General features: G+C 39.9%; 2 protein-coding genes across 3 annotated transcripts in view; one reads left to right on the top strand and one right to left on the bottom strand.

The window, feature by feature from the left end:
* ST8SIA6 (ST8 alpha-N-acetyl-neuraminide alpha-2,8-sialyltransferase 6) overlaps positions 1-23,400 on the bottom strand; it is a 473,234-nt gene that overhangs the window by 175,403 nt on the left and 274,431 nt on the right. The gene's annotated exons all lie outside the window — the stretch shown is intronic.
* LOC307200009 (macrophage mannose receptor 1-like) overlaps positions 1-23,400 on the top strand; it is a 57,613-nt gene that overhangs the window by 29,021 nt on the left and 5,192 nt on the right. Inside the window, exons 13-27 of the mRNA XM_079948260.1 lie at positions 556-680; positions 1,430-1,517; positions 7,206-7,350; positions 9,387-9,428; positions 9,805-9,968; positions 10,766-10,833; positions 12,378-12,478; positions 12,647-12,789; positions 14,924-15,038; positions 16,077-16,234; positions 16,875-16,977; positions 17,870-18,099; positions 19,452-19,617; positions 21,527-21,676; positions 22,830-22,946. Coding sequence (XP_079804386.1) covers positions 556-680; positions 1,430-1,517; positions 7,206-7,350; positions 9,387-9,428; positions 9,805-9,968; positions 10,766-10,833; positions 12,378-12,478; positions 12,647-12,789; positions 14,924-15,038; positions 16,077-16,234; positions 16,875-16,977; positions 17,870-18,099; positions 19,452-19,617; positions 21,527-21,676; positions 22,830-22,946 — 1,915 coding nt within the window. The remainder of the gene's footprint in view (positions 1-555; positions 681-1,429; positions 1,518-7,205; positions 7,351-9,386; positions 9,429-9,804; positions 9,969-10,765; positions 10,834-12,377; positions 12,479-12,646; positions 12,790-14,923; positions 15,039-16,076; positions 16,235-16,874; positions 16,978-17,869; positions 18,100-19,451; positions 19,618-21,526; positions 21,677-22,829; positions 22,947-23,400) is intronic.

Genomic DNA, 23,400 nt, shown 5'->3' with positions numbered 1-23,400 from the left:
CATGGGGCTATTAAAGAATGTATAGAGCAAAAGCTTGGATACAATTTGGAGGGAAAATACCTGAGAAATTGCAAGTGAAGTTTGGACTAGCTCAGTAACACAGGTGGTCCTCCTTTCTCACTCCAGATATAGCTGAAGTACCATAGATAACTTGAAGATAGAGCATCTGTTCTGCATGCACAAGGTTCTAGCTTCCAAGGTTAGAGGGAAAGAGACTTGTCTGAGGTCTTGGAAAGCAGCAGCCAGCTGGAATAGATAATAATAGGCTAGGTGAACCAATCATCTGACTTGGTTTAAGAGAGATGATGATAACAATACGTTAGCTGAACTCAGTGGTTCTTTTTCTGAGGGTACTCAAGGGTACACAGTTCCATCACCATTTTTTTTCTAGAAGAAAAGCACTGGCTGAGCTGAACTGAAAATATCTAAATTATATTACATTTATTTTGTTATAATGAACATAATTTATAACTTCCCTTATTATGAAGCAATGTTTCTTACTTTTGTCATGTGCAGATCTTATTGTGCCTAACTAAAATAATATATCATCATTAGGCTTTCATGAGGAGTGATGATAAAAAATCGTGGGCAGATTCTCAGAGTTTTTGTAGAGCCATGGGAGGTGAGCTGGCCTCCATTAGTAGCTCACAAGAGGAACGTTCTCTGCAGCGCTATTTGTCGTGAGTAAATTGATTTATCCATGTTATCATAGCTATTTCACACCCACATTTAAAGCACCCTTGTACCACTTTAACAGTCGTGGCTCCCCCCCCCCCAAGAATCCTGGGAAATGCAGTTTGCTAAGGATGCTGATGGTTGTAGACCTGTGGGGAGTAAACTGGTGTGGATGTTACATATAAGAAGATGGAAATAGCCATTTAGTCCCTTGTGCAGTACCGTTTTGTGTGAATCCACAAATGAGGGAAGTCCTTCCAATCAGCTGATTTTGGGTGCCATTGGGTGAATTGTTAGTTATTCAATGTAACTATAACTGTAGATTTTAGTCAAGGAGGGGAGATTTGTGTTTGTGGGATTTTCTGCATCAAGGTGCCTAAACAACGTGACTCATCTTGGGCATTATGCACCTCGATTTGGGCAGAGAGCAGGCAAGGGGAAATATTTGTGGTTCTGCCTCAGATGGGAAATGTATTGATCTGACAGAAATAAGACCAGTAGACGACTTGACTATTGGAAAAATAGCAAACAACACACTCTGTGACAAATAACATATGTCGTAATAAGCAGATGGTCTTTGAGGCGGAATACTGAGCTGCATAAAGTGAATCTTATTTCAAAGACAAGCCAAGAAGCTTAGTTGGAAACTAAGCATTACAATTACAAGCTAACATAGTTGGGTTAGTTTAAAAGTGATTTCATAAAGCAACATGTCTATTTACCCAAGTCTCCTTATGTTTGTGTGATATCTTAGGGACCAAGGATTCAGCTCTTCACATTTCTGGCTAGGCTTAAATTTACAAAGTCCAACTGAAGGATTTTCGTGGAGCGATGGCTCGCCAGTGAGTGACTTGCACTGTTTTTAAAATATTGTGGTTCCAATTTTACTACTTACGTGCCAAAAACCAAGAGAAGCAAATGAACATACAGAGCCTGAAAATTATGCTAAAAATAAAGTTTTGAAACCAAATACTGCAAAATGCTAAATGCCCAAAGGAGTGTCTCCATCCCCCACCAGCGTGGACACTGAGATACAGCTCCAAGGGCCTTATGGCAGTTCCATTAGGAGAAGTTTGCAAGGAGTTACAGGGAACTAGGCAGAGGGCCTTATTGGTAGTGGCACCCGCCCTGTAGAACACCCTGCTATTAGATGTCAAGGGACTCGTCTATACTTGTGGTTTTTAAGGATAATTATGATAATCATATAGCCATATGATGTTATTTTAAGACATCAACAATGCATTATTAAGTTGATACACCAGAGGACACTGAGAGTTCTCCCCGTGTGAAATAAGTGGGTAGACCTTGTAGAAAAGGAAGAGTAGGATGTATTTATGTTTTAGAATGATATCAAAAACATCATTCTAGAATGCTTAAAGAGTGAGTATAAATCCAGCCAAGGAGATAAACAACTATACAACTTTTAGAAGACATCTGAAGGCAGCCCTTTATCGGAAAGTTTTTATTGTTTGATGTTTTATTGTGTTTTTATGTGTTGGAAGATGCCCAGAGAGCTGGGGCAACTCAGCCAGATGGGTGGGGTAATAATAATAATAATAATAATAATAATAATAATAGGCATTTTTACATGGCTTTTTATTGCAGACTTAGTGCTGCTTCTGTTGTGCAGGTTCTGCACAGCGTTTACATTGCATCATCTGTACAAAATGCCATCCCATATTAATTTCCTACTTCATCTGGATTTAACATTTCCATCTGCTGTGTAACCCCCTGCACTGTAAATACATATTAAAATGGGGGGGAGATAACAACAACAACAACAACAACAACAACAACAACAACAACAATAACAACAACAACAACAACAACAACAACAACTATAAATAAATAAATAAATTTATACCCCACCCTCCCCAGCCAAAACCAGGCTCAGAGCAGCTAACATCAATAATGTAACACATCAAGATAAAATCAAGCAATCAATTAAAATACATCCTAGAATCATCCTAGACTTTCAATGCTCACCAGGCCCTGCTGTTTGTGCTGAACTTATATGAGCTTGTGCGAAAAGTTGGGAGGCCACTTTCATGCAAGTTCTTATGGGGGAAAGGGGAGTCAAACTGAACCCTGACCAGGACTTCCGGAGGCGGCGCGAACAGCAATGGCGGTCCTCTTCCTTCGGTGAAGGGGAAGCTCCGTGGGAAACGGGTCGTCCGCTACGGCGAAGCGGAGACCCACTTCGGAAACCCACAGGCAGTAAAAGCCTGTGGTCTCGGGACCCGGCGGGAGCTGGAAGCAACCCCTGAAACGTTGAAGGAACCCCGTAAGGGGCTCCGGAACGGGGAGGGGGTAGCAGCGCTGTGGGTCGTTTCGCAAGCTACGGAGTGAAGCCGCGCTGCTGCTGCCGGTGAGCGCTGACCTTTTTTCCTGAAACTTTCTGATGTGGAAAAGCAACAACCCGTGAGTAAAGAAGGACTTTATTAAATTGGAGACTAAAATCTATTGAATTTGGCTGAAAGCGGAACGACGAAAAACAGGAAGTCCGTCTTCTGCTGTCATTGAACTTCAAAGCAAAGAGCTGGAGGAGTGGAGGTAAAGAAAGAACTTTTAACCTAATTGATCTGAGCAACCACTGAACTTTTTCTGTAAGCGAATAAGGATTCTAAGCATTTGATCTTATGTTCTATACTTGCATCGTGATACCTTTCTTCTATTTGGAAATATAATTTGAGTAAGAAACCCAGGTGCTGGAGCTGCCTGAGTAACTGAGCTGTCAGTTTGCAGATTTGGTTACTTTGAATCAAAAATTGCAACAATCTGAGGGAGTTTGGACTTGCTACTTTGAAGCATCATCTGAAATACCAGTATGCTCTGTTTGAAACAATGTGGTGCTAATACTAACTCTGCTTAAAACCTGTTATTGAAAGTTCCTGGACTTAAAACTTGATTTTAACAATTTTACTAGAATTGATCTCTTCCCTAAAGACATTTTAAGCTCCCCCTAGAGGATTTTGGATTTACAGCAGTGACATTATTTTACTTTCCTTTTCCCGGCCTCCTGCTTGACTGTTACCATCTGGGCTGTTGTTTTCTCATGGGAACAACTCAGCTTGACCTTGACTCTTAGATAACTCTGGAATGAGTGGCGCTAGAAAAAAGGGACCAAGAACCAGACAAACAACTTTAACAACTTTAACCGCAGCTTCCCAGGCACGTAGATCATCTGTACCTACTTTGCCTTCAGAGGAAAAAGTTGCTTCTCTGCCAAAAGCAGGGGAGGAAGAAATTGAGCAATTACAATTGGAAGATATGGCCTCAGGAGCAACTGCTTCTATTTTAGAGAAAATTTATGAAAAATTGGAATCTCTGGATAAGAGAGTGGAATCTTTGGATAAGAAAGCTGATGAGCAAACAGCTAAAATTGATCAAAACACAGAATGTTTAAATAGACTAACTGGACAAGTATCACAGAATGCACAAGCAATTGGAGAATTGACGGGGGCCATAGCAGAAAATCGGAAATTGGCTGAGGATACTAGTCAAAGACTTGGAATTTTGGAACAAGAGGTAAGACCACTCTGTAAACAAGTAGATGAACATCAGACTTATCTTTCTATGACAGAACTGCGGAATCGGGAGAGTAACTTAAGGATAAGGTCGATACCAGAAGTGGAAGAAGGCAACTTAGCTGAGTTTTTGACTAAAGAACTTTCCAAGTTTTGGAACTTAGAGGAAAAGGACTTTAAAATCATATCAGCTTTTAGGCTTGGAAGACTTATAAAGAAAGAGAAACCCAGAGACTGTTTGATAATATTGAGATCAAAGGAGGAAAGGGATAAGATTTTGGGCCTACACTACGGAAAGTCACTGGACATTTCGGACAAAAGAATTGAAATTTAGAAGGATATTCCTAAACAACTGCTGGACCTTAGATCTGGCTACCTCGAATTGGTTAGATTGTTGAGGAGCAATTCAATTATCTTCAGGTGGGAGTTCCCCCAAGGATTATCCTTCACTTTTAGAGGGAAGAAGGTCAAAATCAGAACATTGGAAGATAGAGATAAATTTTTGACTGCATACGGAGAGGACCTTCAAAAAGGAATTGAATCACCCTCTGGGCCTGGAGCACCAGCGGTACCTGCACCCTTGGAACCGGAAGATCCAGCGAATAAGACACCACCCCCAGGAAAATAACCAGATTTATTCAGGATGTCTCTGCAACTTTTGAGCTGGAATATAAATGGCTGTAATATTCCGGAAAAAAGGAGGAAAATTTTCCACATATTAAAAAAGGAACAATTGGATATTATTTGCCTACAAGAAACTCACGTGATTAGGCTCCACAGAAAAGTGTTAATAAATAAAAGACTTGGCCAGGAATTTATATCTTCGGATAGAGTAAAGAAGAGAGGGGTGGTGATATATGCAAAAGAGAGCCTGTCACCTAAACTTTTATTTAAAGATGAATATGGAAGAATTTTAGCAATTGAGATACAACATCAAGGAGAGAAGATCTTGATATTAGGAATTTACGCACCAAACGAGGGGAAATCAGAATTTTACAAGAAGCTGCATGAGACTATGCTGGATTATCTGGACTATGATAACATCATTATGATGGGAGATATGAATGGGGTCGTATCAACTAACATGGATAAGTCACAAAGCCAAAATGTTACAAAAGATGGCAGACTACCAAAGACTTTTTTTGAAATGACTGACAATATGGACTTGATTGACATTTGGAGAACGAAGAACCCCTTGGGAAGAGAGGGAACATTCTTCTCTGAAGCCCAGCTGACTTGGACAAGAATCGACCAAATATGGATATCTAGAGGTCTGGCACCTAAGGTTAGAAAGGTGGAAATCTGCCCAAAGATCTCCTCCGACCATAATGCACTAAAGATGGACATGACACTACTACCAACCGGCTCCTTTAGATGGAAGATGAATGACAATTTGTTTAGAGATCAGGAGATTATTAAGAAGGCCCAAAAAGTTTTGAAAGATTATTTTGAGATAAATTTGAACACTACGGTGGAAAAAAGAATCATCTGGGATGCAAGTAAGGCTGTGATGCGGGGGTTCCTGATTCAACAGAATGCTGTAAAGAAAAGGATACAAAATGAGAGGAAAGACAAAATCTTGGAGAAAATTAAAGAATTAGAGAAGAAGTTAAGATCAAATCCGAAGTCACAGCCGACTCTGAAAGAAATTAAACTTCATCAAGCCCAATATTCTAAATTGATAAATCAGGAAATAGAGTGGAAGATTAAATTAATGAAACAAAAAACTTTTGAATCGGCGAATAAATGTGGAAAACTGCTAGCTTGGCAGCTGAAGAGGAGACAAAAACTAAATACAGTTACAAATTTAGAGATTGAAGGAAGGAATATTCAGAACCCTGTGGATATTAGAAAGTGCTTCCAGAGATACTTCAAAAAAATATACACTCAAGGGCCGCAAGACGAGGTCGAGATTAAACAATTTCTGGAAAAAAATGGGCTACCAAAATTGTCACAAGAAAATAGATCAATCCTGAACTGCAAAATAACACGACAAGAGATTGAACAAGCCATTCAGAATATGCAAATGGGCAAATCTCCAGGGCCAGATGGGCTGACCTCCAAGTATTATAAGACATTAAAAGACTATTTGATACAACCACTGATGGAGGTTAGCAATGAAATTATGGAGGGGAAGAGGGCGCCGGAATCGTGGAAGGAAGCCTTTATCACATTGATACCAAAATCGGAAGCTGAAAAGACACAACTTAAGAACTATCGTCCCATCTCTCTTTTAAATGTGGATTACAAAATATTTGCATACATTTTGGCAAGTAGACTTAAAAAAGTTTTAAATGAAGTAATTCACAAGGACCAGGCAGGCTTTCTCCCAGGTAGACACTTGTTTGCTAATACAAGGAACATTATTGACATCTTGGAACTTTTGCAAACAGATATAAATACAAAGCAGTGTTAATTTTTATAGATGCGGAGAAGGCCTTTGACAATATTTCCTGGAAATTTATGAAGGGAAATTTAAAAGAAATGGGAGTGGGACGGGGTTTTGAGAATGGGATTGATGCAATATATTCAGAGCAAAAGGCTAAATTGATAGTCAACAATGTGGTTACAGAAGAGTTTAAAATTGAAAAAGGAACACGACAAGGCTGCCCTATTTCCCCTTTGCTATTTATTTCGGTTCTGGAGGTGCTCTTGAATATGATTAGAGGGGACCGGTTGGTGGAAGGAATTCAGGTCGGAGAGAAACAATATAAACTTAAAGCTTTCGCAGATGACCTAGTTTTGACCCTGCAGGAGCCAGAATCTAGTACGAAAAGAGTATTACAATTGATTCAAGATTTTGGTCGGGTGGCGGGATTTAAATTAAACAAACAGAAAACTAAGGTATTTTTGATGAGGACAATGCAGTGTGGACACTGCGAAAGAATTTGCATGCCTGATCAGTGCTGAGTATGCAATAACCTGCTGTGTGAAGGCACCCTTCATTAAAATGAAACCACCTTATTTCCAGACAAGCAATGTAACAAACTTATTTCTCCTCAGCTTGGATATACAAACTGGGAGTATGGAGAGCCCAATAACTACAATGAAATTGAGCACTGTGGAGAGTTGAATGCAAATTATCGGATGCGCTGGAATGATATACACTGTGAGGACTTGTACAACTGGATTTGTCAGATTAAAAAAGGTAAGATTTCTTGCCTTATTAAGCTGTAACGTCACCAGAAGATTGCTTGTGATACTACGGTATTTAAAAATAAATAAATACTAAAAATGTTTTTAAAACAAATCAGCATTCTGATTAATTCAACACACACACACACACACACACACACACACATATCTCAAAGATGTGGACAATAATAAATCTGTGGCTGTTTATGGTGTGAAAGCTGCCATAAATACTTCATACCAGGCGTCAGCAGAGTTGAAATACAGTCAGCAGCAAAGCGAGTGGAATCAGCCCTGAGTCTTGATTGATCAGAGACAAAAGAAATATTGGTTACATTGCTAGTGAATAACCTTTGGATAATTTTTCTCCAAGGAATGCCCTAATTGTACTGAAATCCTTTTAAAAAAAAAAAGGTATTGGTCATGTTGCATATCTGGTGGTAATCCTGCTCCACTGAGCTAGTCAAAAGTTTCTTTCCCCCTTTTGTTGGAATCCTCATGAATTTCGGAGTTAGAAGCCAAACTCTAAATTCAAAATTTTGATTGAAATTCTATCAACTTTCGCAGACTTCCATTTTAGCTCTAGCAAGATGACTTGCTTTTTGCTTCCGTTGGTTAAGGTTGCTTTGATGCAACCTTAACCAACAAATAAATGCTCATGAAATAGCAAATGCCATCCAACCTACCTTTCAAACAAATCTCAATAAACAGACCACCTTGAAGCATCCTCTGACCACTGTTCCAAACTAGAGGAAGGTGAATGCATTAGGGAGAAATTAAGTGTAAGCGGGTGTGCTAAAAAAAGTTGCAAAAGAATAAAACCCAATAGTTTGACCACTACCTTACAATATGATCACCAGTTTTCACATTTTCAGTTATTGCATGCAATCTATCAAACCTATCAAATTCCCCACTCTGCCTGAACATATTATGTAGCCACCTTCACAGGGATCGCTGTGAACTTCAATTTTTTATACAAAAAAGTTATGCCATTTTTTTCTTTGGCACCATTTGTCAAATTCAAAATCCATTGTGAAGAGTCATTCTATTATTATTTTTGTTACAAAATGAGATCCTTTTGAAATATGAGTGACACAGAAATCCAAATTCAACTTAATAATATTAAAATGCCTCTTGGAAATAATGTGGGAATTGGGCAGAGCAATCCTAACCCCCAGTTCAACATGCTGGATGATATTGTTGAACTTCCCAATTGGCTAAAATATACAAAACAAATTCAAATGTATGCTGGGGGTATAAGCAAGTGGAAGGAACAATGTACCATATGTGGTGGGGTTGTGATAAAATTTTAAAAGGGGGGGGGGTATTGTCTACGATGAATTAAAAAAAAATGTTCAGACAAACATTTGTGGAAAAACCGTAAGTCTTTCTTCTGAGCATTCTGAAAATTGATATCTCAATTGATAAGAGGAGGGTGTTATTATATGCTACAACAGCAGCGAGAATGCTGGTTGCTAAAAATTGGAAGGGGGATAGGACACCAACGAAGGAAAAACGGCAAATTAAATTGTGCGAATATTTGGAATTAGCAAAAAATGACAGAGGTGATCAGGAATCAACCAAACCAAAGGTTTAAAAAGGAGTGGGACTGCTTCAAAGAGTACTTGGAAAAACATTGTTCTCAAACAAAATCTTTGATGTGTTTTGACTAAATTTTGCAAAGTAAATAATAGATAGATAATGTATATTTTATGTAACAGAAGTGAACTAAGGGGAAAAAACACAGTTAAAAGATAAGGAAGAAGTAAGGAGTCGCAAGGAGGTGGAGGGAACTCATATGTGAGGAAATACTGATTTATTTTGGTTTGCATTTGTGAATAAGATAACATGTTTTGAAGAACAAATGGAATATGTGTACAAATAGTTAAATTAAAAACTAAGAATATATTTTTTAAAAAAGATATTGTTGAACTTCTTCTTCACCAAACTCCACCAGCACAGGGGCTCCTGCTGCCTTGATCACCCCGAGGCATTGCTTAATTATTGGTTTTAATAGGATAATGCATGTGTGGATCACATTTTTCCCCCCAGGAGAAGAACCAAAGCCTGAACCAACAGAACCACCTCTACCAAGTAAGTTTGCATTGCTTCCTTTGAAGAAATCATGTCATGTCAATAACTAGGGATTGAAGCTAAGTGAGTGTTGCCGTTCCCACCCAGGCAGATGGAGGTTTCCAATTTCTTTGAGAGCTGCACTTCAGGAATAAGGTTATCAAGCACAGCTTCTTCCACATCAGTTGCTCAGAGTCCAAAACTAGACGTGATGGGGCAGGCATCTATGGATCTGACCTACTCAGATAATTTTCATGCACCCCTTCATTGCTCTACTCTACTGTGCTCTATTGCTTTAAGAAGTTTATTCAAAGCCCAGATCTGATGCAGGAAGTGACCCAGGTAGGGGTGGTTAGCGATGCATGCCCCCCCCTAATCCATACCACCTCTCTCGCAGAATTTCAATATAGCAGTGATGGATGGCTCATCAATGGAGACAAGCAGTATTATTTCAGCACTTACACTGCTCCTATGGAAACAGGACGTGAGTTTTGCAAGAAGAACTTTGGAGATCTTGCAGTCATCGAAAGCTACACAGAAAGAAGATTCTTAACAAAATATGTAAGGCGCTAGTTTATTATTTCCTCAAATAAATACTTCAGAGTAGTAAGCATTCTTTGTTATAAAAGACTATGCCTTTTCAGAAATTTCATTTCGTGAAACACTTGCTCTAGAAATTTGGCTCTAGAAATTTGGCATACCTTTTGTTCCCTTTCATGTTGTTATCCCCGAGTAACAGCAATTTGCCATTTAAATTACACACCTTTATTTTATTTTATTTTATTTTATTTTATTTTATTTTATTTTATTTTATTTTATTTTATTATGTATTTATTTATTTTGTAAGATTCATGCACCGCTTGATTTGTAAGAAACCTCAAAACAGTTTATGAAAGATGAAACAGTAAAATCAAGAAAAATTCACAACTGTACTTTCAAACATACAAAAGTTTAAATACTTAAAACAGATTAAAATTTCCTCAGCTTTCTAAGTATTTGGGTAGGCTTGTCTAAACAAGAATGTTTTAAGCACGCACTGAAAAGAGAACAGTGAAGGTGCTTGCTTGATTTAGCTCTAAAAATCAAAAACATGTTAGGAGGTATTTTACAAGGCCCCCCAAGGTTTTGACTGCCTAGAGGCCTCCACAGGGTTCAATCCAATAGAAGGAGACCTGGAATAATAAATTTCTTTTCTTTTCACTGTTTTAAATAAATTTCAGAAGGCCCAGTTAACTGGGTAGCTAGGGACTTTAGTTATTCTCGATGTGTTTTTGAAGGGATTACATTTACAATGGCCATTTGTTGTCTAAAAACTTAGTGTTTGCCTCAGACATAGCATTTTCATCTTCATGCTTTAGATCTCAAAAAACGACTGGACCAACGCTTACTACATTGGCTTAAAACTGAGCCTTGATAAAGATGTCAGGTAAGTAAACAGAAAACATTGGAGCTTATCATGTGACTCAATTTATTAACACTAGATAAATATGCTTACAGTGGTACTTCGGGTTACATACGCTTCAGGTTACAGACTCCGCTAACCCAGAAATAGTACCTCGGGTTAAGAACTTAGCTTCAGAATGAGAACAGAAATCGTGCTCCGGCGGTGCAGCAGCAGCAGGAGACCCCAATAGCTAAAGTGGTGCTTCAGGTTAAGAACAGTTTCAGGTTAAGAACGGACCTCCGGAACGAATTAAGTACTTAACCCGAGGTACCATTGTAGTAATATATAGAGAATCAAGCCCAATACAGTATATTCTGTAACTTCTCTGCGCACGTGCACACATATTGCAGAGCTGGAAAAAGGCTGCAGCAGCTTAGTGGGGATGTATATAATGTGTATGCTGTATACATTTAAAGTAACCTTCTTCCCTATCCTGGGAACTGTAGCTGGGAAGGGTAGCTGTGTAAGTGGTAAACTGAAAGTTTTGTGTTTAGGGGTATATGCTTTGAATGTGCTTTAAATGTATGGTGCAAACACAGATACAGTGGTACCTCGGGTTAAGTACTTAATTTGTTCCGGAGGTCCGTTCTTAACTTGAAACTGTTCTTAAACTGAAGCACCACTTTAGCTAATGGGGTCTCCTGCTGCACTGCCAGAGCACGATTTCTGTTCTCATCCTGAAGCAAAGTTCTTAACCTGAAGCACTATTTCTGGGTTAGTGGAGTCTGTAACCTGAAGCGTTTGTAACCTGAAGCATATGTAACCCGAGGTACCACTGTATAACATGCAGGGCTTTCTAGTTTTGAAAAGGGCATGGAATTGAGGGGGTGCAAGATCAAGGTTTATAAAATGATGTAGAAGAAAAGTAGAGGGAAGTCCTTCTGCCTCTCTTTTTAGAATACTAGAATTAAGGTTCTAGTTCCAGCCAGAGGCAGATTTAGGGGAGCATGATCCATTCACTTGTACTGGGTGCAAAGCCGAGAGGGTGCTGCAGGGGGTGCAGCAAAAATGATGAACAATGGAAGGGGGGTGAATTTTGGCCTTGCACAAGGCACCGCTGAAATATTAAAGCCCAAAGTCCACCACTGATCCAGTGAAGCTGACTCATGGGCAGGTTAAAGGAAGTTAACATGGAATTCACATCCTGATGACACCCAGCCCTCAAACTCCAAACTAGGTCATATTTGGGCTGCTTAGTGGAACTGAAATACAAATTTATGATGGAAGCAGATAGGGAAGAGGTTGCAAGCAGAGGAAGGATTCACATCCACACCAACCCCTGAGCTGCCTTCACAGGAATCCGCAATCCTGTTTTATATTTTTTCGACAAGGAATCTTCATCAAACACTGGGTTTTTCCTTCTTATCTAGTTCAGCTCTCAGGGCCGCAGCTTGGATTTTTAAGATGCAGTCATTATTGCGAAGATGCTATTGGTTCCCCGCTCCCTAAAGATTACCCTTGAATTTCCCTTGCACCTTAAGCCATGTTGAAAACAAATCAAGATAACCGAATAATTTGTCTTTAAGCTGGATGGACGGAACCCCTGTGCAGTATTTAGCCTGGGCACCGCATGAACCCAACTTTGCAAACAACGATGAAAACTGTGTGGTCATTTACAGAAGGACAGGTGGGTAGTCTGCCGATTGTTGACATTTTATTCTTGTGGCAACACATTGTGCACATGAAATTTCCAGGAAAAATAATAAGGCATCTTATTTGTACAGGGTGAACGGTATTCCTAAATGCTATGCACAGTTTAACTTTTATGGCAGATCACTTATTCCTTCTTGTTTAGGACTTTGGAATGATATAAACTGTGGCCACCCCAATCCTTTCATATGTGAAAGACACAACAGTTCAATCAATGCAACAGTTGCTCCTACAGCCCCTTCTGTTCTGGGAGGATGTCCAGAATCATGGCTTTCATTTGAAAACAAGGTACCATTATAATGTTCTTGTTTCAAAGGAACACTGGGAAACAGCTATAAATATGTACAATACTGTCCCACATGGCTTTGTCTGTTTTTATTTTTTGTATATTCAAAATGTGTATTGGCAGACCCCCATCATAATGCAGCTCTGCTCATACAGCTGGTCATGATCAAAATGAGCACGGATCTCATTTATCTGGTACTTTCCATTCTGCACTGTGTATCATTTGTTTGGGGCACTTCCAGATTGGTGTTGTGGGTATGTGGTCCAACATGTTATTGACACTCTAATTGTGCATGAGTGGTGGCTTCATTCTGCTTCAGTTGTTTCTGTGGTGCTTCCCCAGCGCTACAACATTATTGTTGCCGGGAGTTGCAATAGAACAAGAGAAGTGGGACAGAAATGAAGCAGGACATTTGTGGTAAAAAAGAAAAAGGGTATGGGATTTCAATAGGATGTGTGCTAATTGGAAACAAAGCAGTGTGAGTGCTGAAAAGTTTGAAAGCAGCATCATGTGTCACAGTCTCTACAGCATTATGAGCACAAATCATCTGGAATGCACAATAAAAAGAGGCCTTGTGTCTGTAATATTAATAATTCCCTCCCCCCTCTTATCTCTCTATAAATTTATATAAATTTACCAGGGAAGGGCTTTAGCACAGTGGTATGCTTTGTGTGGAAGAGGTCCCAAGTTCAATTCCTAGTGTTCCCAAGGTTGGACTGAGAAAGAATCTTCCCTGAAACCTTGAAGAGTCGCTGGCAGTCAGCAGCCACAATACTGAGCTAGGCAGACCAGTGGTTTGACTTGTTATAAGGCAACTTCCTATGGGACATGGGTGGTGCTATGGTCTAAACCACTGAGCCTTTTGGGCTTGCTAATCATAAGGTTGGTGGTTTGAATCCCCATGAAGGGGTGTGCTCCCGTTGCTCGGACCCTGCTCCTGCCAACCTAGCAGTTCGAAAGCTCATAGAAGTGCAAGTAGATAAATAGGTACCACTCCGGCGGGAAGGTAAACAGCACTTCCGTGTGCTGCTCTGGTTTCAGTGTTCTGTTGCGCCACATGACCCGGAAAAACTGTCTGCAGACAAACACTGGCTCCCTTGGCCTGTAAAGCGAGATGAGCGCCACAACCCAAGGGTCGTCTGCGACTGAACTGTCCGGGGTCCTTTACCTTTACCTTTTAAGGCAACTTCCAACCTTCTGTGTTAATAGAGAAGCATGTGAGAATGTTGTGCCTTTCACAGCACAAGGATGGCAACAGATTGGCTCTGCATGAAATTTTAGATACTACTTGCTATTGACAGTCCTGCACTGAAAGTGATGTCACCTGTGAATCGTCGTTTCCGTCTTTACCCGTTTGACAATGTCTAAAGTTTGAGTTGTAATAGCTACAGTGTACAAAAGAAATCAGAGGTTAATTTGCTGACTTATTGTGTTGAGGAAAACAGCCTAGCAGAGAAAAATCTGGGATTCTTAAATATCTGAAGCTGACATAGTATTTGCATGCTTGAGCTAAGATGAGGTTCAATAACTTATCACAAATAGTTTAAGGTAACCACAGTTGTGGTACAATTAACTTAATTTCACCAATTATTTTGAAAAAGAAAATGCTTAATAAAGAGTTTAATAAAAAAAACAAATTCCATATTGAGTTTTGGGAAGGTTCTTCTTACAAATATTTCTGGGTGTTTTCAGATCTTACTTTTCCAGCAGTAATGTAAACATACCCTTAATTCAGATGTAACATAAAGCCATAGTTTGATTCTAATGCTGGTTTGTTGGGGCCAGTTGGCTGATTTGGAAGTAATGGCAAACTATGGTTGGCTGAGACCATAAAGTTACAAATGGAAGGATGGAGCATGTGAACAGAGGGCCTATTCATGTGCCAGGCAGTGGCTTAGCATGACATCTGAACCAACTCTTATGGTTGGTTCACTAGCTTGAGGGGTAGGGGAGGAAAGCAACTGAAAGCATTTCAAAATGTTCATATTTCAAGTGCAAAAAAGGACACAGCTTTAAAGAAAAGGGAGAATTAAATGCCAATGTCTGTTTTCTGGGTTCAAAGATGACAATCCTACCTAGTCCTAGGTTATACTCAGATTTCTTTCTTTTTTAATCATTCTCTCTTCAACTTTTTAGTGCTACAAAGTATTTGGGTTGGCAGATGAAGACCGAAACAATTGGGATTCTGCACGAACAGTTTGCAAAGGCTTACGAGGAAACCTGGCTACCATATCTAGTGAAAGGGTTCAAGGTACTCCACATTTGCATCTATAGATGCAAGCACAAGTAATACTCGCAAAATATTACTTCAGTTTTATATTTTCTGGAACTAATGTGCCATCAGTCTGCACACCCATCTCTTTCAGTATGCAATGAAAGGCTGTAATGGTATTATCGTATACTGATACTCAACTTCTATTGATTACAAAACAAAATGTGAATTGTATAACGCAACAATGATACAATAAAGCCTACAAAAATGTTTTTGGCAGCATGGGCACCTGCCCATTACTTCAATTAGACATAATGGCAAACCATACTTTGCCTGTGAGCTTGGATCCCAAATCACCGCTTGATCCTGCTTTAAGATCCTGAGGCAAATATTGTTTGCACAAACATTGTAAACACTGTTGTTTGCAGGGACCTGGGAATGGAAAGCAACAATTTCAACAAGCCAAAAATGGAAACTCCAAAGCTCTTTTCTTCATGTAGGGATGGAGACACCTGGGAAGGGGAGCAGGAGGGGGGGGAACCATGAGTTTCCCCCAGGTGTGTTTGGGGGGGACGGGACACTTCCCCCATTTGTTTCTGAAAAGTTGAAAAACCAAAAAATGAGAGGAAGGGGTTTCCCACAATTTTTCCATTTTGTGGGGAGTGGAAGGACCTTCATGTCTTTACATGTGCAAACCAAATATATATGCATGTAGGCTTGAGTCTGCCTCTGTTCAAAATACCATCTGAATACAATTGATGTCTGAGTGTATAATAATGCTCAATATTAGAAGCTATGAAACACTGAAATTCTCTCAAGCAGAATCTAAAACTTACAGTTGTGGTTTTAATATTTCTCACAGTCCTCTGTGTTTTCTAATAATAATAATAATAATAATAATAATAATAATAATAGTAGTAGTAGTAGTAGTAGTATATATATTTAATTTTCAAGGCATTCCCCTTTCATTTCATTCATTCCAAAACTCAGGGTTTTTCAAGGCTGTTTGGTTTTGAATAGTGTCTCAGTTTTTGGAGATGTCAGCTTTTCCTTCCACTTTTCCTTTCCCTTCCTTAGCTTTCCTTACTTCCCAGTTGAACAATTTTCCAACGGATGCATGGATAGGATTCAATGATATCAATTCAGAAGAGATGTACCTCTGGACAGATGGAAGCAGAGTCAGTTACACCAACTGGGCAAAAGGCTTCCCATCATCTAATTACGATGCAGAGAGGGTAGGTATTTGATGAATGCACAATATGTCAAATGTTAATTGGAAGACTGCTCCAGATCATCCCCACAACACTTCCTTTCCCAGAAGCTTCTCCTCAAGTCAGAACTATACTGTGAGGGGAAAAGAGGCAGTGTGGAGGAGCACAAAGTAAGTTAATTGTTAATAGGGACAGCAAAATTGCCAGCAATACTGAACTGGAAAAATATAATACTGAAAATCAGTATTTTTCAGATACTTTTTGCCATAAAACCAGGCCCTACACATCACAGACTGCAAGCTGTATTTTGAGGCAGGAGTTCCAAGAAGGAATTGTGGCAGAGGGAAATCTAGTAGGTAGGGAAACAAGATCCTATGGTAGCTGCTAGGAAGGCAAGGGCAATTCTGACACCTGGCCAGCCAAAGCCCAAGCCTGACCCATTTAAGGAAAATGAATAGGTTGTTGGGTTAGTGGAATCACCCTGGAGCATGGGAATAAATAAGAGGTTTCATAAGGGGCAACAGCGTACAGATCTGAAATGTCCCAATTCTACTCCTGGTGGCTCTCTGCAATTAAATTTATATAGCTTGGGAAGAAATCAAAGATGCTCTGAATATCCCACTACTATTTCTAGGATTTGTTTCTCCTTCTTCTTCTTTCATAGGAAGATTGTGTCGCAATGAAAAACAGGCCTCTTCAAGAATCGGGGAAATGGAGACATTTTCACTGTTCTGAGAAAAAGGGCTACATTTGCCAGACAAATACAGGTGGGTACTTCTGCTAATCTGTTTCCCCTGCTTACATTAGAAGAAAATCTCATGCAAGCTCTGATTAAGCTTTCATGGTTTCCTCTGTGCTTGAGTAAAGGGCATTGCAGAAGGTAATCTCCAACTCTACAATTCGATGATTTTAAAGTGGCTCAGATAGCAAGGTGGCCTTTGGACACATGGAACAGTTTTAGAGCACTTTTTGCCACATCGAGTTCAGATCTTGGAGGTTGCCAAGGTATAGCTCAGGGCATGGCAATGGTCATTGTCTGCACCTCTGGCTCAGTGATATAGTATACTGAATAATATGCGTACAGAAAAATATTATGGGCATCCTATTTCAAGGTCACAGGTGGTGGTTTTTCTTGTAGCTGCCTGAGATCTTTTAACTGGAGGTGTCAGGGACTGAACCTGGGACCTTCTGTGTTTGAGTCATATTTACCAGTGAGCTGTGGCCTTTCTTTACGTACATTTCTGCATACAATATCCTAGGTCAAAGCAGTGGCCGCTGCATTCCATTCCATTCCATTCCATCCCATTACCTCCATGCAATGACTTATCCAATCTACATCTCATCACAAGCTTATGGGCAGCATCCAACTGACTTACTCTGTCAGTGCATGTATTTCCATTTGCGCAGTGGATTCTGTCCCCTCCCCTCTCTCCACATGTACCTCACATCCTCCCCAAATTTGCACTGGAACCCCCAGAATAGGTTTAGAGGCCGCATGGGGGAAGAGAAGGGGGGCATTCTGTGGCACGAGTGGAAAACTGCATTGATGGAGCAAGTTAGTTGGATAGTGCCCCATGTCTGTAAAGTTATTTTTCTCCTTTATATATTTTTCTTTAAAGTAACACTGCATTGGATTTAATTTTCCTTTCCCTTTTGCAGACCCCAAAACTCCTGTTCTTCCAACACCCACAACAGCATATCGTATCCGTTACAATAACAATACCTACTTCTTCTTTGAAAGCAAAATGGCATGGAAAGATGCTCAGAAAAGTTGTGAACAACAAAGCTTTAACCTTGCTAGCATTTTAGACCCTTTCACCCACTCATTCCTCTGGTTGCGGCTGCTGAAGTATAAAAGCCCAGTGTGGATTGGCCTCAATACTAATGTGGTAAGTACATCACATATTTATCTAGAAGGGGCCTTAATATGGATGCTTCTATTTGTTTCTAGTTATTTGTTTATCTCAGGTCATTCAATCAGCATGCAATTAAAATAGGACAATAGGTTACAATACACATTCAGTTCAATCCAGCCAACATTTCAAGTCTGCTTTCTAACTTACCTAAGGACTTTTATAAACCCAGATGGTTCCAACTCTTACATAGCAAAATGTATTGGTATTGACATGCTAAAGTGAGCAATATATGTATTGTAATATTCAAATCAGATTAAGGGACATTGAAAAACAAAACGAGTCAGCTGTAAATAAAATTTGCTCCCCCAAGTTTTATGATTCAAACACAACAGATAACAGTGTCCCATATTTCAAAATTAATAGCCCGACTGAACCTTTTCCCCTCAGCTTTTGTCAAGGACAGATATTTAAATATCCCCAGAAAAGATAGACATTGTAGATGTTTTCTGAATGTGCCGGACACAATAGAACATATTCTTTTCTACTGTCCATTGTACAACAAGCTACACAAAGACATGCCATCCCCTTTCCTGAATAGTCTAACATCATGGCACAGTGAAAATATCAGATTCTATCTTTCTGATATTAACCTGGAAGCTGACTTTTTATCAATAGTATCTCTTAGGGTGATGAATGGCACTATTTAGCAGGAAGAAACTCCAATGAAAATCATTAGTTACATATTTTTACATGGCTGTTTATTTGTATATATTTTGAAATTGTATATATGGATGTTTTATGATGGCCTATATTTGTAATGCTTAATATAGGTTTGGCAAAGTAAGTAAGTTCAATCCAAAAGAAGCCTAGGTGAAGGAGATTAATATTAAATTCACTTTCCAATATACTGAGTCAGTTAGATTTTCCTGTCCTATGCTACAAGGACAAAAGCCCTGTTCAGAATATCACATGCAGTGAGAATCACATGCAGAGAACAGGGTTTGTTGACACCAAACTGTCTGTTATGTTCCACTGAATTGCAATACATCAAGATATTCAATGCTATCAGTTGTGGGATGAATTGACACAATGGATTTATATCATACTACATGTGTAAAGTGGCTTACCAATGCCAGGAGTTCTATATTATCAGTCACTGGGGATTTTTTTGAGAACAGTCATTGTTAAAAAGGTCGTTATCACTGCCTGTACCTTTGCATTTCCTGTCCTCTGACCTCTCATCTTCTCCTTCTATATATAGAATGTACAACCAGAACAAACCTAGAGACTGTACTTCGGATGGCAGTGACTCTTGACACCATTGTAATGGTCTGCGTCTCAACCTGTATACTCAATGCATTTTGCTAATATGCTAATTTTTTCAGACCGATGGACAATATACATGGATTGACAAGTTCAAAATGAAGTTCACAAAATGGGCTCCAGGGGAACCAAAACAAAATTTTGGTTGTGTTTATCTGGATTTGGATGGAACCTGGAAGACAGGATCATGCAATGAACATTATTTCCCACTCTGTAAACACTCTGAAGGTAAGCAAATGAAGAACAACACTTCTCGTTCACTACTTGTCTTTCACGTTGAAGCATCGCCTCACAGGCAAGATAATTTAGCCTTTTTGCAGTGAACAGCATGGCTTTTGCATTTCACAGAGGTTTCAAAATATGTTTATATAAACAAAAATATTTTGAAAGGTCCACCCCTGTGTAACTTGCGCCATTTTCCAAAGGACTCAATTTGTAGCATTTTTCTACCTGCTAATTCCTTAAGATTATCCCACTTACCCATTTGGGACCTCCTGAGCCCTTATATCCCAGCTTGATCACTGAGATCCATCTGCAGGAGCATCACATGCCATTCCCCAAATTGGCAAGGCTTATTTGACAACAACAAGTAATGGCACCTTAAGTGTCATCAGCCCAGTATGGTGGAACACTCCACCAATAGAGATTCAGCAGGTGCCTTCCGTTTCAACTTTTAAACACTTGCTGAAAACTTTTTTATTCCGCCAGGCCTAAATAGGAGATTAAGAATACATCTTTCCACAATAGTTAACTGATGCATGTTTTTAAGCTTCTTATATGTCATTGTAATCCACTTTGATAATTTTTATGAATGGTGTTATATAAATACTTTTACAAATTAATAATGCCCTCCCACCTCACTCAGTGGGGTAGAACCCACCACGTCCATAAAACCTTGGTCCAGTCTCGGCCTGGTATGGGAAAAATTCCTGCATGGTTCAACATCAGTCTAATGGCCAGGAAGTTCCCACATTAAACCAAGGGTAAAGGTTGGCTGAATGTGGTTGGACAGGGTAGGGGAAGCGAGTGCCCAGTCTTTCCTGCTCATGTCACATGGTGGAAAGCAGCCTGTCATATCTTGGCTCATTACCATGAGCCAGAGGGGGAAATATCACGACTCATTCAAAGAGAACATGGAAAGGAGCTGAGTTAGTGACTTTTCCATTCTTACTCTGAATGTTTCCATACTGGGTTGGGATTGGGGTTTTTTGTTTTTAGCATTGCCCAGTCATTGGTCTCCCACTGTAAGGTGCGTAGGGGTGCGGGTGGCGCTGTGATCTAAACCACTGAGCCTCTTGGACTTGCCAATCAGGAGGTTTGAATCCCTGTGAAGGGGTGAGCTCCCGTTGCTCTGTCCCAGCTCCTGCCAACCTAGCAGTTTGAAAGCATGCCAGTGCAAGTAGATAAATAGGTACCACTGTGGCAGGAAGGTAAACGGCACTTCTGTGTGCTCTGGTTTCCATCAAAGTGTTCTGTTGTGCCAGAAGCGGTTTAGTCATGCTGGCCACATGACCTGGAAAGCCGTCTGTGGACAAACGCCGGCTCACTTGACCTGAAAGCGAGATGAGCACCGCAACCCCATAGTCGCCTTAGACTAGACTTAACCGTCCAGGGGTCCTTTACCTTTACCTTACTGTAAGCTGCATTGTTTTCTACACTTCAGCAGGTACATCCCCTATTCAATATCATGCCAATCTCTCCTCACTTTTTACAAGGCAAAGAGTGATAATTCAACATTAAAACACAGTGTGTGGAAGTACCCTTAGTTTATTTTGGGGGGAGGGAGTTTGTCAGGTAACCAATTTCTCTTCTCAGAATCTATTTACGGCTATCTTTAAGTCTACTATCCCAAACAGAGTATAGATATTGAAATAAAATGTTAGTTGCCTCTATTTTTGAATCACTGTTTTTGGATTTTCCAGTTCACTAAATTACTAATAATTCATTGGTACCTGTGCACTATGAACGGTTTAATTTAAAAATGGCATTTTGATAACCTGTTATAGGGATGTCTCAATTGCGCCAGCAGACTTTCTATTAAGTTCCTCATGCAAGAAACCTATCTGTGCCATAGCATAGAAAATCTGGTGGAAAGTTAATTGAATTACAAATTGCTGCTCCCCCCCCCCCCAAATAGTGAAGGCACCTACTGAGCCATCTCAACTACCTGGAAAGTGCCCAGAATCACTGGAGACACCGTGGATTCCTTTCCGTGGCCACTGCTACCACTTTGAGACGTCATCTAAAAAATCTTGGCCTCAGGCTTCTTTAGCTTGTTTACAATTAGGTAAGTACCTTTCCATATAGATGCAAGATGCAAGACGTTACATCTTGTTTAGTTACATGATACTCTCCCCCTTTCCATTAGGAGTGAGTTGGCTTTTAGCAACAAAAGGCATATACAAAATGCAAGATTAGTAGCAAATCATACACTAAACTGTAGCATCTTAGAAAGCTTCGTTCTGTTGATCAGAGAGAGAATGAGAGAGAGATCTAGTACATACAGAAACTTCAACCTAAGGTGGGACTTGGTATATCTTGACCTGAGAAATATGTACCTGAGTATCCAAAAACATTGAATTAATAGCAATCAGTGGACTAGGGGGACTAGGCTAGTCCCCTAAATGTTCCCAGTAAAGTAGAGTATTAAAGCTTGGTATCTCCTTCCCAAAGCCCAGGAAGCTTCTGCCTGGTTTAGGGAGGGAGGCACAGTGCTCATGTCTGTGACTCCCCCCCCGCCCCAGCTCCAACTGCCCTCGCAAGCTGGCACCTCTGGCCCTAACTGTTCTCTAGCAGCTGTCTAAGGCCTATTCCTTAATTCCGAAGACCATTGTAAAGGCTGAGTCCCAACAAACAGCAATAGTGATAAGTAGGGAGAAAAACAACAGAGGAAGGTTGGGATAGCTGAAAAACGATGAGTGCAGACTCTAAACCTGAAGTGCTTTGTGCAGGTGCTGGGTGAACATTTTAGTGTATATATGGCATCTTTCAAAGCTTTGTGGTTAATTTGCCAACTTTCCCATCCTTACGTTTACAACAGCTTCCCCCAGAGACAAGTGATGGAGGTATTGCAAACCTCAGCTTAGTGAAAGAGAGTATGTCTTGCATAAAAGAGATTAGAATATGAAAAAGCAGTTTGTGAATATACGTAACTCCATAGAAAACACAGTGAGTGGGTTAATAAGAATACTTCAGTGGCGTGTGTAGAATCTGCCATGGTCAGCCCATCTTGATGTCAGCAAGTGTTTGAAAAATAAATAGTATCAAACATAGGGAAGGAGATGATCTTTTTTCCTTAAATGTCAAAATATTATCTATCATTCTGAATTGCAAAAATTCATTTTGCCCGAGTAACAGTCCCACCCAGGAGTTAGTCTTCAGAGCATGAGAATTAGAAATTAGCCATTCTAACCACCTAAATTCTTCCTCATGTTTTGCAGGTGGTGGTCTGGTTTCAGTAGTGGATGCAGTTGAATCACATTTTCTGGCAGAAAATGTGGAACCTCTTGAAAGTAAAGTGCGAACGTTTTGGACAGGAATGTTCCGAAATATACATGGTACATTTTTTGTTTAATCTTTAGTGTATGCTTATGTAATCAGTGAATGTTTTTATTATACAGTGGTACCTCGGGTTACAGATCCTTCAGGTTGCAGACGCTTCAGGTTACAGACTCCGCTAACCCAGAAACAGTGCTTCAGGTTAAGAACTTTGCTTCAGGATGAGAACAGAAATCGCACGGCGACAACAGGAGGCCCATTAGCTAAAGTGGTGCTTCAGGTTAAAAACAGTTTCAGGTTAAGAACAGACCTCTGGAACGAATTAAGTACTTAACCCAAGGTACCACTGTATACACTTAAATAATCTAAATGTTAATCATATCTGGCCAAATTCAGAAGACAGAAATTTAACTCTACCATCTTAAAAACTCCACTTTTTCACCAGCACGTCATCCTTTGTAAGTGAAAGATGAGGAAACCAGGGTAGATGACCTGGTATTTGCATTCATCCTG

The sequence above is a fragment of the Podarcis cretensis genome (assembly GCF_951804945.1).
Source record: "Podarcis cretensis genome assembly, chromosome: 12".
In the NCBI taxonomy this organism is placed as follows: Eukaryota; Metazoa; Chordata; class Lepidosauria; order Squamata; family Lacertidae; genus Podarcis; species Podarcis cretensis.
Note: the sequence above shows the minus strand (reverse complement) of the source record. Positions and strands in the feature narration are given on the sequence as shown.